The sequence below is a fragment of the Glycine soja genome, chromosome 1 (genome assembly GCF_004193775.1).
Source record: "Glycine soja cultivar W05 chromosome 1, ASM419377v2, whole genome shotgun sequence".
NCBI lineage: Eukaryota > Viridiplantae > Streptophyta > Magnoliopsida > Fabales > Fabaceae > Glycine > Glycine soja.
Genome location: NC_041002.1, coordinates 10,436,640 through 10,453,388, shown reverse-complemented (window position 1 = coordinate 10,453,388; position 16,749 = coordinate 10,436,640). Strand labels below are relative to the sequence as shown.

General features: G+C 35.0%; 1 protein-coding gene across 1 annotated transcript; it reads left to right on the top strand.

The window, feature by feature from the left end:
• The first annotated feature begins 9,621 nt into the window (after positions 1–9,621).
• On the top strand, positions 9,622–11,475 carry LOC114412503 (pectinesterase PPME1-like). Its single transcript, XM_028376432.1, has 4 exons — positions 9,622–10,147; positions 10,264–10,470; positions 10,573–10,814; positions 10,965–11,475. The coding sequence occupies exons 1-4, from the start codon at positions 9,653–9,655 to the stop codon at positions 11,128–11,130; spliced, it is 1,110 nt and encodes a 369-aa protein (XP_028232233.1). The 5' UTR covers positions 9,622–9,652; the 3' UTR covers positions 11,131–11,475.
• The last annotated feature ends 5,274 nt before the right edge of the window (positions 11,476–16,749 follow it).

The following is a 16,749-nucleotide window of genomic DNA, read 5'->3' as shown; positions in this document are numbered from 1 at the left end:
GAAAAGTTTTATTGGCCCCATATGAAGAAAGATGTCCATAAGCATTGCACTAGATGTGTGACTTGTTTACAAGCCAAGTCTAGGGTGATGCCTCATGGGCTATACACACCCTTACCCATCCCATCTGCACCTTGGGTAGACATTAGTATGGACTTTGTCCTTGGGCTTCCTAGAACCCAAAGAGGTGTAGACTCTATCTTTGTGGTGGTGGATAGGTTTAGCAAGATGGCACACTTTATACCATGCCACAAGGTGGATGATGCTTCCTATATCTCAAAACTCTTTTTTAGGGAAGTTGTGAGACTCCATGGTTTGCCTAGGACCATTGTGTTAGATAGAGATGCTAAGTTCCTTAGCCACTTTTGGAAAACCCTATGGGCTAAGCTAGGAACTAAACTTATTTTCTCTACCACTTGTCATCCACAAACTGATGGGCAAACAGAGGTAGTGAATAGGTCTTTATCCACCCTTTTAAGGGTTCTTTTGAAAGGCAACCATAAATATTGGGATGAGTATCTTCCTCATGTAGAATTTGCCTACAACAGGAGGGTTCATAGAACCACCAAGCAGTCCTCTTTTGAGGTTGTCTATGGGTTCAATCCCCTAACACCGTTAGACCTCATTCCCCTCCCACTATACACTTCTTTTATACATAAAGAAGGGGAATCTAGGTCAGAGTTTGTAAAGAAGTTGCATGAGAGGGTTAAGAACCAAATAGAGAACCAAACAAAGGTGTATTCAACTAAAGGCAATAGAGGAAGAAAAGAGCTAGTTCTTAAAAAGGGTGACTGGGTTTGGCTCCATCTTAGGAAGGATAGATTCCCTACTAAAAGAAAACCCAAGCTTAGCCCTAGAGGGGATGGACCTTTTCAGGTTTTGGAGAGGATCAATAACAATGCCTATAGGTTGGACATCCCAGAAGAGTATGGAGTCAGCACCATTTTTAACATTTCTCATTTAATTCCTTTTGCAGGTGGAGCTGATATTGAGGAGGAGGAACTAACAGATTTGAGGTCAAATCCTTTTCAAGGGGAAGGGGATGATGCAATCCTCCCTAGGAAGGGACCAGTCACTAGAGCCATGAGCAAGAGGCTCCAAGAGGATTGGGCTAGAGCTGCTGAAGAAGGCCCTAGGGTTCTCATGAACCTCAGGGTAGATTTCTGAGCCCATGGGCCAAGTTTGGGTCCAATTCTCTTTGTACATATTAGACTAGGATGTCATTATATTTGATCCTTGTATTTAGGGCTCCATATTGTAGGTAGGGTACCCTAGAAATATAGGATTTTTCAGCCCTTGTATTTTAGGGCACCTAGACTAGTTTTTGTATTAGGGGTAGTTTTGTAATTTCACATACACTAAGTGAATATTTGATATGTGTGGTTGGAAATAAATTTAATTGAATTGGTAGAAGCCCAATCCAATTAAATTTTAGAAGGGGAGGTGAGCATTTTCTTACTACACCCCATTGCCACATCATATAGTCACACTTTGTGCATGTCCTTCATGCTTTACATGCCTCTTGACACCTAAGCACACTTAGTGGAGAATCTTGGAATTGATCTTGGATTAGTGGGCTGAACCATAACTAAAATTCCCTAATCATAATTAGTGAAATTTTGGTTCCAAAGTTTGGCTCCACAAATTCAATTTCAAATTCAAGTGAAATTTGAATTGAAATTCAAATTTCCCTCCAATTTTGTGTGACACTTAGGCTATAAATAGAGGTCATGTGTGTGCATTTTTTTCAACTTTGATCATTTGAATATTAACTTCAGATTTTAGAGCTCTTTTAGAGCACAAAATTTCGTGCTCTTCTCTCCCTCTCCCTTCATTCATCTCCTTCTTTCTTCAAGCTCTTATCCATGGCCTCCTATGGTGGTGAGCTTCTTCTAGACTCATCTTCTCTTTGAAGTGGCGTCTCCTCTCTCTCTTCCTTCTCCATTCCGCTGCCATTTATCTTCCAAGAAGAAAACGAATCCATTGATGAAGAAGATCCTAGGCCTACAAGCTCCAATGGAGCTTACATCAATAAGTATCGCCATATTCGGGGAATGGCTGAGCATAATGATTGGCCCATGTGTGACCTCGAGCCTGAGTCTGAGTTACATCTCCTATAGTTAGATTGGTCTGGGAAGCTTGTGGGGTGGATCAATTTTGTCCCAATGTTTTTAATATGGATTTGGCTAGATGGGTGGAGCTGAATATAACTTTAAAGGGTGTTATGGGGGTTCTGTGGATTGCCATATTTGCTTTATTGAAGTTACTTGCCAAATATGGAACTAGGAAAGGAATGGGTTTCCTCATTGGGAACCTCTACCACTGGGATTTCTGAAAATTATTGTGGATGCAGCATGCATCAATTCTTAGAACTTATTTAGCTAGGGAGCTTGTGTTAGACAGGAATGGCGAGTTCATTTTGGCTAATATAGGTTCGCAAACTCCTTGTCTTAGTGTTTGGAAGATCAAACTTTATGTATACTATCCAGTGGGCTATTTTTTGGGATATGACTCATGTTATTTTTTATATCGATTGTAAGGGGGTAATGGATAGAACTAGTGACCCCAAAGCTAATTTTTCCGAGCTTGAGTCTATTGTTTCTGAGTGCAGATCCCTACAATTAGCCAAGTTCAATGCATACAAACTAGACAATTCGTTATTGGCGTAAATAATCATTCCGTCTAACTAACAAAATTTGTAGCAATTTAGCAGTTCAAATTAAATTGGCACGTAGCCAATGGAAGAAAAGAGTGAAGCTTATAAGGCTTACCTTTGCTTTTGAAGTAGAGACTGACTATGGCTAGGCTTCTACTAATGCTGGCATGTATTGAGGAACAGTGAGTTACAATTCTGCAATACGAACACAAAATCAGAAACAACTCTTCAAACTCATTTTATGTTTACCAACTTGGCCAATGAAAGAGTCTAGGAGACTAACAAGACAAAACACACAGAATACAGCTTGTCATCACAATGAACTGTGAGGCTAATAATTAAAATCATAAACCAAATATAATACCAAAATTTCAAAAAGGATTTCAACATGGGCTTTGCTAATTTCGTACATATACCTTGGGCAATGGACATGTGTTAAAATACTTACCAGGGACAATGCAGTAATTTAATTACATTGAAGGACTAAGTTCATAATGCTAGCCACATGTTGTTATCATGTACAAACAAATAAAACTCGCATATTCTGTTTACTAGGGCTATAACTATAACATCCCCGACTTGCCAGAATACATCAATCATTGTTTACTTGATAATGCTGGTTTTTCAAATAAAGGGAGCAAATATTTGAATTCACCAAAAATAGATGTCTATTCCTTGAAGTTAGAAAGAAAAGAATGCACCTCAGAAACAATATCAGCACTAGACAATTGCAAGGAAATAAGCAGGATTCTTAGTAGGATTAATAATGCCTTTTAAAAGCCACTTTGAACTTTTGGAGATGATACTGCCACTTCAAACAGCCCTTTAAACACTGGATCAAAGCTATCAGTTTGAGAACATAATGAACAAAATTATAATTGCATTTTAATTGTACCTTAATTTTTTAGATTAGTAGTTAATATAATTAGAAAAGCTAACAATTATAGCCAGTTATAGAAACAAATCAGTATCGATATAGCTAATAATCTCGACAATAAAAAAAACAATTAAGATACAATCAAAATTTTTCTTATTAGTGAAACATTTCTTAACCTTGAAAAGAAGAAACACAAATGAAACTTGAAATTTCTTTCCATCAGCATAACATTTTTCTAACTAAGAAACTCGGACTGGCATACTAGTAATAAGTATTTTTCTAACTTTGCCTTGTTTACATGCATTGTCCTCTAGTGAATATAGCCACTAAGTCAACGGGAATATGAGCTGAACAACAAAGAATAGAAATTGCTTCATTTGTATCATATAGCTGATGTAGAAGCAACCTTCATTGCTTCATGATGATGAATCAAGATTTATTAAAGATGTTTTGATGATAACAAAGATGATGTCAAAAAGCCCATGAGAATGATTTCAAGATTGAGTCAAGAACAATTCAAGAATCAAGAGAAAGATTCAAAAGAAGTTTCAAGTTTCAAGTTTTCAAGAATCAAGAATCAAGAATAATCAAGAACAAGATTCAAGAATCAAGAAAAGACTAAATCAAGATAAGTACTGAAAAGTTTTTCAAAACATTGAGTAGCACATGAATTTTTCTCAAAACCTTTTACCAAAGAGTTTTTACTCTCTGGTAATCGATTACCAGTAGCAAAGATTGTTTTCAAAAAGCTTTCAACTGAATTTATAATGTTCCAATTGATTTCAAAATGGTGTAATCGATTACAATGATTTGGTAATCGATTACCAGTGTGTTTGAACGTTGAAATTCAAATTCAAATGTGAAGAGTCACATCCTTTCACAAAAATACTTTGTGTAATCGATTACAATGATTTGGTAATCGATTACCAATGATAAGTTTTGAATAAAAATCAAAAGATGTAACTCTTCCAATGGTTTTCAAGTTTTTCTAAGAGTTATAACTCTTCTAATGGTTTTCTTGACCAGACATGAAGAGTCTATAAAAGCAAGACCTTGACTTGCATTTTAGATTTCATTCATAACATTCATTACAATCTTTTACATCCTTTGAATCTCTTTGAACATCCTCTTGAATTCCTTCTTCTTCTTCCTTTGCAAAAGCTTTCTTAAGTTTTCTGGTTTTCCAAACCTTGAAAACAAAACTTGTGCTATTCATATTTTTCATTCCCTTCTCCATTTGCCAAAAAGAATTTGCCAAGGACTAACCGCCTGAATTCTTTTTGTGTCTCTCTTCTCCCTTTTCCAAAAGAACAAAGGACTAACCGCCTGAATTCTTTTGTGTCTCCCTTCTCCCTTGTCAAAGAATTCAAAACGACACAGTCTGAGAATTCTTTTGATTCTTCCCTTTCCCTAAAACAAAAGATTTCAAAAGGACTAACCGCCTGAGAATTCTTTTGTTTCCCCCTTCACAAAGTTTCGAAGGACTAACCGCTTGAGAACTTTGTCTTCACACATTGGAGGGTTCATCCTTTGTGGTACAAGTAGAAGGTACATCTACTTGGGTTGTTGTGACTGAGAACAAGAGAGGGTACATCTCTTGTGGATCAGTTCTAGTGGAGGGTACATCCACTAGGTTGTTCAAAGAGAACAAGGGAGGGTACATCCCTTGTGGATCTTTGCATGTAAAGGAATTTACAAGGTTGAAAAGAAATCTCAAGGACCGCAGGTCGCTTGGGGACTAGATGTAGGCACGGGTTGTTGCCGAACCAGTATAAATCTCTTGTGTTTGTCTTCTTCTTCCATACTCTTTCAATTTCCGTTGTGCACTTTAATTATTGTTTTTTACTTTTGGTAATATTAAGAAGGATAGATTTTTAATTAGTAAAGGTTCGTTAATAATTAATTCAACCCCCCCTTCTTAATTATTTTGAGGCCACTTGATCCAACAAATGAGAGCCAAGAAGGGTCAGTCAAGGCAGCTTTGGTATTGGTAGACTTTGGTTCAAGATGAGCAAGAAGAGTAGGATTGATTCTGGGCTTAATGATACCAACTTAGCATGAGTGCACATAGGGTTGACATTTGGAGGTCTGTCCAATGAAGGACATGATAGAGTTGTAGTTGTCTTTCCTAATAAAAAGAAGCAACTCCATACAACAAGGTCATGGGATTTTATTGGCTTTCCACTACAAGCAAATAGAGCACCAACTGAAAGTGATGTCATCATTGCAGTACTTGACTCTGTAATTTGGCGAGAATCCGAGAGCTTCAATGACAAAGGATTTGGTCCACCACCAAGTAAATGGAAGGGCACCTGCCAAACTTCTAAAAATTTCACATGCAATAGGTATAGTCCACATACACAATTACACATAGATAACATTCAAAATATTTAGAGGCACACAAAAATGTACCCTATTACTAACAAATATTGCTATGTTCTTGTAGTAAAATCATTGGGGCTAAGATTTACAAAGCTGGTGGATTTTTTAGCGATGATGATCCAAAATCTGTGAGGGATATAGATGGTCATGGCACTTATGTAGCATCAACAGCAGCTGGGAACCCAGTTAGCACAACTAGCATGTTAGGCCTTGGTCGAGGAACACCAAGAGGTGCTGCAACAAAAGCATGCATTGTTGTGTATAAAGTGTGTTGGTTTGATGGTTGTTCTGATGCAGACATACTTGCTGCATTTGATGATGCAATTGCAGATGGGGTTGACATAATAACAGTTTCTCTTGGAGGGTTCAGTGATGAAAACTACTTTAGAGATGTAATAGCCATTGGAGCATTTCATGCTATGAGAAATGGAGTGTTGACAGTAACTTCCGCAGGAAACAATGGTCCACGACCTTCCTCCCTATCCAACTTTTTGCCTTGGTCAATTACTGTGGCTGCTAGTACCATAGACAGGAAGTTTGTTACCAAGGTTGAATTAGGTAACAGGATCACCTATGAGGTAAATTACCTTCTCTATCCTATTTGATAAACTATATTATATGAATATTGGCTTAAAAATACTATTTTTTTATACTATCAATAAGACGCCATTCTTTGTATAATTTTTAAGATAGCCATTATAAAAATTAGCACATTTTCTATATATTTTATATGGTCAACTATTAGAAAATCATCATTAGTATAAAATTTAAAATATTTATCAGAAATGGCCCTAATCTCTTAGATAGACTATCACATCCTAAGCCTAGGAGTACCACCAAAGACAAAGCTTAAGGTAATCCTTACTTCTGATATAGTTTTTATTTGATTTTTAGTGGATTCAATTTATAGTAACAGCTAACAAGGTTTCAGGCTAGCCAATCCAAAACAAAAAGGGATAAAATGGACTGATATAAACAAAAACCATTGATTTATCACTTGATTAATTGTTGTTACATTGAAACTAGCATCTTCTTGTAATCTTCAGTATCTATCTATCCATCCAATGTGGTGGAATCAAAGTCTTTGCAACTGGCAGAAACACACATAATCTTGTAACACTTAGTAGCAGTCACAAAACAAATTTCAGCAAAGACAGCCCATGTGGCGACATCTTGCAATTTTCAGTATCTATCTATCCATCCAGAGACTTTGCAGAAAATCAAAGAAAGAACAAGGCTCTTAATGTAGAATCATAAGATGATGTCATGTAAGAATATTCTTATGTCTTTGTTCAACAGCAACCTATCCATCTTAATTCAATACCATTTTCACCATTTACTTCTCACTATTTCGAAACACTCGATATCTCTTCGAAATTTATTATCCTTTTCTTATAACTTAGCATATATCTATCATTAATTAGTTGTAAATGAGGAGATGGACTGATTCTTGGGTTTTCTAATTTTGGTTTCATTAGATTTCTTAACAAAATTTGGACAGTAATGACCTAACAAAGGATAAACGTATGGATGCCTAATCCAAAAATAAATAAATGAAGTTCTCAATGAATAATTTTAAAATTCCCAATTAAAAGGTCCTTGTAATTATAAACATCGAAATCCAACATGGAGTAAAAGAGTTATTCTATTCTCTCTAACTCACGTATGAACAGGAAGTCAAATACAAAGCACACATGTTAAACTACAAGTCAATGTGCTATCCTCAATAGGAGAGCATGGTATAGAGGGCATACAAATCCCAATTATAATTTTACTAAAATGTATCTACATGCCCCCACGAAGTCTAAGCAAAAAGGGCAATAAAGAATTCAGTATATCAATTACTGAATTTCCAACATGAATTTCATTCAAAAATTGAAATATCAACATGAGAATACTCATTGCATCTGATAAAGGTGCCTATGCATATAAAATTTAGCAAACACATGTCCAGCCTTTCTTTTAAATACAAGAAAAAAACATTTAAAAAAAGGATATCTATATGACTATATATGTATTTTCAAGTGTATTCAAACCACTCATCTCATGGTTAGGTTGGCATACAAAACAGAATCGACCAATATTTCATTCAAAACCAGTATTTAAAGAAATAATAAGAGACAAGGAAAGGAGAATAAAGATCGAATGCTATCCCTTCGAAGTAAAATCTGAGAATCATTTAAATTCCTCGAAACTGTATTGAAAAAATTGTATATATCCCATCTTCTGAGACATAACCTACACGAGCAAGGTTTTCCTAAGGTACTCTATCATCTCTAAAGCCACATAATTGGGCAGCTCTACAGCATAAATTACAATCAATGGCCCATGACTCCTTGTTGACAACTGTGAGGGTTTTCTGATTTCCCGAACCATGCAACAACTCAAGGAAGAAGTGCTTCGACAATTCGAAAGAGGGTTGCTATGTCCTTTTCTTACTCAAGGTTCAGTAAATCACTAGAAGCCACTAACAATAACAGCTATCTCTGGGAGTTACAATGTTACATTGTTTGAATTGTTACAACTATCAAAAGTTGAAAAGAAAACTTACAAAATCAAAAGTGCCAAATGGAACAACGAACTCGCGAACCCACGAACTCACGAACCCACCAACCAAGAGCCAAGACTATGTCTAAAACCTATGAAACAACGAACTCATGAACCCGATGTTAACATTCTAAAGGGACAAAGGTTAAAGCAACATGAAGGTTTGAGCACCCACGTACCTAAATCGCAGCAGTGACTAACCCGAACTCGTGAAGCAGCACACGAACCTCAATGGTAGGTTGAGTGAGGAGGAGACAGGTCTTTCGAGCCTGAGCGATGAGGAAGAAAGGGAGAAAGGATTTTGGTAACTTATCGCATGGGGGGAAAATGGATTTTGGGGTTTTAACTTATGAATAACACAACATCGGTTTCTTTAACAAAACCGATGTTAAGATATTAAACTTAACATCGGTTTTTCAGTAACCGATGTTAACATCAACTAGTTAACATCGATTTTTCCAAAACCGATGTTAATTAAGTCAACTTATTTATGAAAATGCTACCGTGCTTTTCTTAAAATCATTTTTTTAAAAAACCGATGTTAATCTTGCGATGTTAAATCAATGAATTGTAGTAGTGATACATTTATGAATTTCAATTTGCAAGTATAAAATTCCTTAGTAGAATAATTGGACATATATGAAATTATCATCAAAATTCTAAAGCTTAAAATTGTGAGTAAAGATATATTGTGCTACCAACCCTACTATTTTTGGGAAATGTATTTATACTCTTTAAAATGCCTAAAAAAATAGCAGTTGAATCCTAGTTAAAATAAAATATTATAAATCATCACAACATAATGGTTCATGCAAACCAACCTCAAAATTTCCCAATTGGTTCATAGCCTACATTTGTTGTGGAAAACTATACTTAATTTTGTGTGGAGAAAAATGTTTTCGATTTCAAGCTACACACGTGTATGATTAGAAATTAAAACTCCTTAGAAATGTTTTTGTCTTCAACTAAAAAATTAATCTATTTATTAAACTATAACCTCAAATCCATCAACTTTTAACCACTTGTTTAATTTTAGCTTAACAAAAAACACCGTTGAATCAAATTAACTTTTCTAAAAGTGAATATTGTCTCAAAAATAGGAATCTCACTTGTTCTATATTTCTTATAAATTGCAATTGCAATCACCTATTCACCTAAGAAACAAATCCAAAAAGAAAAAGAAAACTAGTAATATGGCTTCAAGAACTATATGTTTTACCATTCAAGTGACTCTTGTAGTAGCTTTTCTAACAACAAAGGTTGTTTTATCTGATGACACTGTGCCAATTCCCGCGAACAAAGCACAATTAGGTGAATGGTATAATACTAATGTGGGGCCTTTAGATCAAAGAAAGAGCACCGTGGACCCAGCATTGGTGACTGCTGAAGAAGGCGCTAAGGTTGTAAAGGTGATGCAAGATGGCAGTGGGGAATTCAAGACCATCACTGATGCCATTAAAAGTATACCTAGTGGGAACACTAAGCGTGTAATTATTTACATTGGAGCTGGAAATTATAATGAGAAAATCAAAATTGAGAAGACAAAGCCTTTTGTCACCTTGTATGGGGTACCAGAGAAAATGCCAAACTTGACTTTTGGGGGCACTGCACAACAATATGGCACTGTTGATAGTGCTACATTGATTGTTGAATCAGATTATTTTGTGGCAGCTAACATCATGATCTCGGTTTGTATACAATCTTCCTCCAAAGTCTTGTTAATTAAATGATGAAAACTTATCTTTTGGGTTTGCATTTTTCTTATCATGTTTTTTGTTTGTGGTTTGTGAATTTGACTGTATAGAACACTGCACCGAGACCTGATCCAAAAACGCCAGGAGGTCAAGCAGTGGCATTGCGTATTTCGGGTGACAAAGCAGCATTTTATAATTGCAAGATGTATGGATTCCAGGACACAATTTGCGATGATAGGAATAGACATTTTTTCAAAGACTGCTTAATTCAAGGCACCATGGATTATATTTTTGGAAGTGGGAAGTCACTATATGTGGTATCTAAAATTTCGTGAATTGTAATATTTGTATATTTCAATTTATTTGTGATATACTAAATATAATTGTAATAGGTATTGAGGATTTATTTTATGATGTAGAGTACTGAGTTAAGAACGCTTGGCGACAATGGGATTACTGTTATAGTGGCACAAGCAAGGAAAAGCGAGACAGAGGACAATGCCTACTCATTTGTACATTGTGACGTTACTGGAACTGGGACTGGCACTTTCTTGGGGAGAGCATGGATGTCTCATCCTAGAGTGGTCTTTGCATACAGCAACATGAGTGACATTGTAAATAAATTAGGGTGGAGTAACAACAATCACCCTGAACATGACAAGTAACTTTCTAATTTAACTCTTCATGACCAATTTTACATAAATGTGTATTTATGATGCATTACACACAATACTTGTCATCTTTTCATTTTATAAACTTTTAAACTAGATTTGGTGTCATACTAATCAATACAATACATGACTACTTATAGAACTGTTCGTTTTGGAGAGTATCAGAACTCGGGACCTGGTGCAGACCCCAAAGGGCGTGCTACTATAACTAAGCAACTAAGTGAAACGGAGGTCAAACCTTACATAACACTTGCGATGATTGAAGGCTCCAAATGGCTACTTCCTCCTCCAACTCCCAAGGTTTAATTAATTACCACATTTTTGTCTGGCTTGAGGAATAATGCACCCCATGTTTTAGTGGATGGTGAATTAGAAAATGGTATTCCAATTCAATACTAGATTGCTCGAGTTGTTGAGTTTTGGTGTCTTGTAATTTATTTGCTTTAGTCTTGGCATTTTAAAATTAAGTGAGATCCTTGTAAATTTTGATTAAGTGAGTTTTGGTGTTCATGTGCACTATGATAACACCTTTGTTAAAAATAATTGGAAATTTATTATTGTTCTAGCTTCAAGCTTTTAAAAGGACATAATGTAGTCAATATATGTCCCTATAAATTCATGAAAATGGGAAATGTATTTTAATTTATTTAATTTTATATGAAATAGATGATTTGTATTGTGGATATAGCTTAAATTATTGAAATAGATACAAATGATTTGGATGGTAATTATAACAAGTTTAAAATATAATAAAGATACTAACATGATGTATTAGTTTAGCTAAAAGTATATAAAGTGGGAGGTGAAATCTTTGGTTGACATTTTTCAAGCTTGTTATATGTCTTATATGTGACCACCCTATTTCGTTAAAAATAAAGTATAAAAGTCAAGAAAAAAACAGAAAAAAATTATAAAAACATTTTTAAAAAAGTAAAAAAGCTAAAAGCTCTTTTTTCTATATTTAGTTTAATATAATCCAATTCTATTTCTTTTGAGTCTTTTATGACTCAGTTCTAAAATTAGATTAAAAAAGAATAAAAAGAATAATAACAAATTTCGAAAAGATTTTCATATTAATTAGACTTTGCATGATTGAAGGTTCCAAATGGCTACTTCCTCCTTCAACTCCCAAAGTCAAATTAATTATGACGTCATATTTCTATGTGGCGTGAGGAGTGACAATGCATCCCTTATTTTAGTGGATGGTGAATTAAGAAAACGGTATTCCAATTAAACACTAGCTTGCTCATGTGGAGTTTTGGTGTCTTATAATTTAATTGTTTGAGTCTTAACATTTTAAAATTAAGTGAGATCCTTTTAAATTTAGAGTAGTCAATACACAAGTGGTGTATTTAGACGTTCATGCATACAATCGTAAGATCCTTGGTAAAAATGATTAGAAGCTTGAGTTTGTTGTAGTTTCAAACTTTTAAAAAGATATATTGCAATTCATGTATGTCCTTGTAAATAAACTGTTAATGGGAAGCGTATTTTAATTTATTCCACTTTGAATGAAATTGATGGATCATATTGTGTGGTTAGAGTTCAAATTATTTAAATAAGTAAAAATAATATTGATAAATATAAAAACTTTAAAATGTCAAAAGGATTCAATGTGAAACAGCGAGAGGTTAAACAACATTGACGTGAAAGATTTGGTTGACATTTTTCAAGCTTGTGAGATGTCTTTTGTAATGAATTAAGACAACACTCCCTTCTCTCCGACTTTTACCTAGTGTTTCAAGTGGGAAAAAACAAAAACACAAACTATAGAGAAATTGAAAGAGAAAATTGATGAACTTATATAAATACTTTTTTCTTTAATAGACAGGAGAACATGACAGTATAAATACTTTCTTTTCATTGTAAGAAAAATAATTAGAGACAAAGATAAAGCATAAAGTCACGGCATATATAATCACCGTCCATTTCGTCATCATTTTACGAACACCAAATTTTATTAATCTCTAATTATTTTATCCCTTTTTATTGATTTTTCATCCTTTATACACAAACAAATTACATTTGACAAATTTGATCCCAGAATCTTTATTTTATTTCTTGTTATGTTGTTTCTTAATTTGTAGGGTAATGGGACATTATGTTGTTTTTTCTTTCTCTTCTTATTTAAAATTCAACAAGTAGGTTAGATCCATGAGCTTTGTTTATATTTATTATTTCTCTGCTTCTTTCTTTTTTAATTTTAGAAAAAGGATTAATGGGCTAGCACATGGGCCGCCTATAGCTAGTAGCTTTCATTAGTCTATTATAATTTTCTTATTGCTTTTATTACCCTACTTCTTTGACTTGAGTTAGGTCACATTGACCTCATTTTGATACAGTACAAAACAAACAAATAAAGTAATAAATAAAATGAGCATTCCATTGTAACATTGGCCCATTCTTAGACAAATAAGAAATAAGTGTCAACAATATAAATGTGAACTACATCAGCTCAATTTCAACTAGATTAAATAAGAAACAAATAAATAATTAAAAATATGATGAATAATGAAAAACAAAGCCAATGAAAAATAAATACTTTTGTTTCTCAATGTACGGCCTGTTTGGATATACTATTATAAAAGATCTTATAGGCAAAGAATTTATTCAAGAAACTCTTATCTGAAAAGTTACTTTTACCTAAATTAATTTGATGTTTGGGTGATAAACTCTTAAGTGCATATTTTCTAGATATTTTGATTAAAAAATATTTATTTTTATATAAATAAAATAAATGTATCTCATAAAAATATAATTATACTTCTTTTTACATAATTAATTTAATAATTAAAATGTAATTAATACATTATTATTTTAGTAATGTTATCACTTACATTCTAGTTTATAATGTAATTATTATCTATGTAATTATAATTTATAACAAAATATGAAATGTCATTATACTGGTAATAATATGGTCAATAATGCCTTCCAATATAAAATTGTTTAAATGTACCCATATCATAAACATGCAACCTTGTATTGTTAAAAAATAAAGAAATTAAATACCTGGACAACCACACCAATCATAATTCTAAAATAGCTTTTCTAACTCCTCACATCTAAATAAGGGAAATGTGAGCTATTTTTGGCTAGTCTTTTCCCGCTTTCATCTCAGATCGCTTCCTTAACTCATATGTGAAGAAAATAGAATCATCATAACACAACAATGATTGTTTGATTGCATTGTTAGAGTCAAGAGTGCTTCATTTTTCTTTTGACTAAGCTAGTTTTGCTGGTTTAAACCTTGTCTAATCAAGTGATTTTCCATAGCTATAGAAACCCAATTGATTAGGATTATTTGTTATAACAAAAGATGACTTGTTTCCCATTTAAATAACAGTCAATGCATTTTGAATTTGGCAAACATCTAATAAAATCTTCCTTAGACAAATGTTCTTGTTGCACTCCTTCACAATTTAAATCAGATCATAGTCTAACTTTTATGTGTGGCGTCCCTAAATAATGACTGGTTTAATAGTAATAAATTAAATAGCAGAAACCATGGGAAATTTTTTTCTCTTTTTTTTCGCACTGTTATTCATTTCACGGTAATTAATTTCAGAAGGAAAATTATCACTATAGAGTCCTTAATGGCCAGTTCACAACTCTATTCGGATTCATTTCTTTCTGATCACTCATAACCTCCAAACTATTTTTCTCTCTCAAAAAAAATACCAGTCATCATTTTAGGTCGTCACGTGAGAAATAATAAGGTGCGGTCGATAAACTCTTTTCAAATAAAGTTCGTTAACATTTCTTTTTCAAATAATAAGATAAAACATATTTGTTTTCATCATCAAAAACTGTCCAAAATATGGGAGTTTGCAAAATAGCACAGTGACATCCAGAGCAAAGGTAACAACTGTGGTGGCTTCAGCCACAATATATACAATCATCAAAATTTCTATACAAGAGGTCTACCCACCCAAAAATCAAAAGAGTAAACCTAGCTGTTTGAACTAGATACACCCACCCACAAAAAGTATATACGCCTAATCTAAGGAGTTGTCTACTGTGATGAAGAGTCGTCACTATTCACTGTCCCTCCAGGGCCGCTCTCCTCTGTAGAGTCTGCCTCAGATGCTGACATAAAATCCTCTAGAGAATCAACATCAGGGAGCGGGTCCTCATCATCCTCTGGTAAGTCAGGGGCATCCACAGCAGGTTCAGGAGGTAACCCCTCTGGGTCCTGTTCAAGATCCTCTTCAGAGGATGACACCTCTATCACTTGAACCGGCTCAACTAGTCGATATGGAGTAGGAGTAGGTAGTATCCACTCCACGGGCTGCTGAAGTGTGCGTGCGGGTTGCTCCGGATGTACTAGCGAAGTAGCAGCGAGTCGAATTGTGCCACGAAATCGGCACCTCTCATTGCCTTCGAGGGTCTCCCAAACACCCTCTAGGCACTCCATCACAACGCGATCATGGATCAACTGCGCTGCCATCGCGATCTACAAGAGATAAAAGAAGGAGGGTAGACTCTTTCACAAGAAATCTAACTACACAGGTAACAATAGAATGCGTCCCATAACGGCTACGCACAGTCAAAATGTCTTTTTCAAGAGATTTCCTCTCTCTGGTAATCGATTACCCAAGTATGTAATCGATTACCAGTGCCCAAAAACGAATTACAATAGCCTTTGCACATTGGAACCTAAAAGTTACAATGTGTAATTGATTACACATAAATGGTAATCGATTACCAGTAGCATATAACCCTATGTAATCGATTACACACAATTGGTAATCGATTACCAATAGCATATAACACTGTGTAATCGATTACCAGAAGCTACTGAACATCCTGTTTCAATTTTTAACCCTTGTAATCGATTACACGAATGGTAATCAATTACCAGAGGGGATTTTTCAGATATAACACAAAATAGATAGCTGGCCAGCCGCCACACAAGCCTCCTTGCTTCGTGGACTTTTGTTCTTTTATTGTTTGACTGCCAGGAGCTCGCCTGCTTAGGTACGTCACCGGTTCTCACTGACTGACTATGCCCGGGTTGGGTCAGGATTGGCCAAGCTTGGTTTTGGGCAATAGCACCCCACTTGGCGTCCCCAAGGTCTCCTGACCCCCGCGACATATCCCCAAGTACCACTCAGTGGTCAACTAATAAAAGTTGGAGGACTGACTCTTCCACACTTTCTCACACCGAGCTTATTGGGTTATGGGGCACCCGTCATATGTGGTACTAGGTGGCGATCGGGCGATGGCGCAAAACAAATATCCCATTTCCACAAGCCCAGGCATAAGCCCACCATCCCCAGTTGCCCACCTTTAAAATTAGTTCATCACCGGGTCCCCATCAACCTCTCCAAGCTTTCACAATATCTAAACAATTCAATTCCATTTGTCATGAAACTACCTTAAAAACAGAGTGAAGGTAGAAATCTTTACACAAGATTCATTCAAATTCCACATATTTTTTCCAACCCACATACCTCAGTAAAATCCTCTTTGTTCCGATTCGTTAACCATTGGATCGCCTTGAAATATTAACTGAGGGTTCCTAATACAGAAATCTAAGTTTTGACCATTGGGATCTGCTAAAGAATGTCTAGAACGCGAGATATACTACCTTTCCCGTGACAGCAGAAACCAACACTGCACAACCATTTTTTTTCTGCATAATTGGCAGATTTGGTGCACAATTGGACAGCTTTTTCTGCATAATTTTGCAGATTTTCGAAATCTAGCTTACATGCATCCAATTCCACTCAAATTGGATCCTACAAGTCCTAAACCATGTATGAATCATGTTTAAACCAACAACAAACTTCAAACCAAGGTAAAGCAAAACATAGGTATCCAAAACCCACCAAATTTAGTGAATTTTCAAGGTTTGAAAAGTGAAAATGAGAATTGGGTAATTTTGGGATAAACTCTCATCTTCATCAAGTCTATAACATT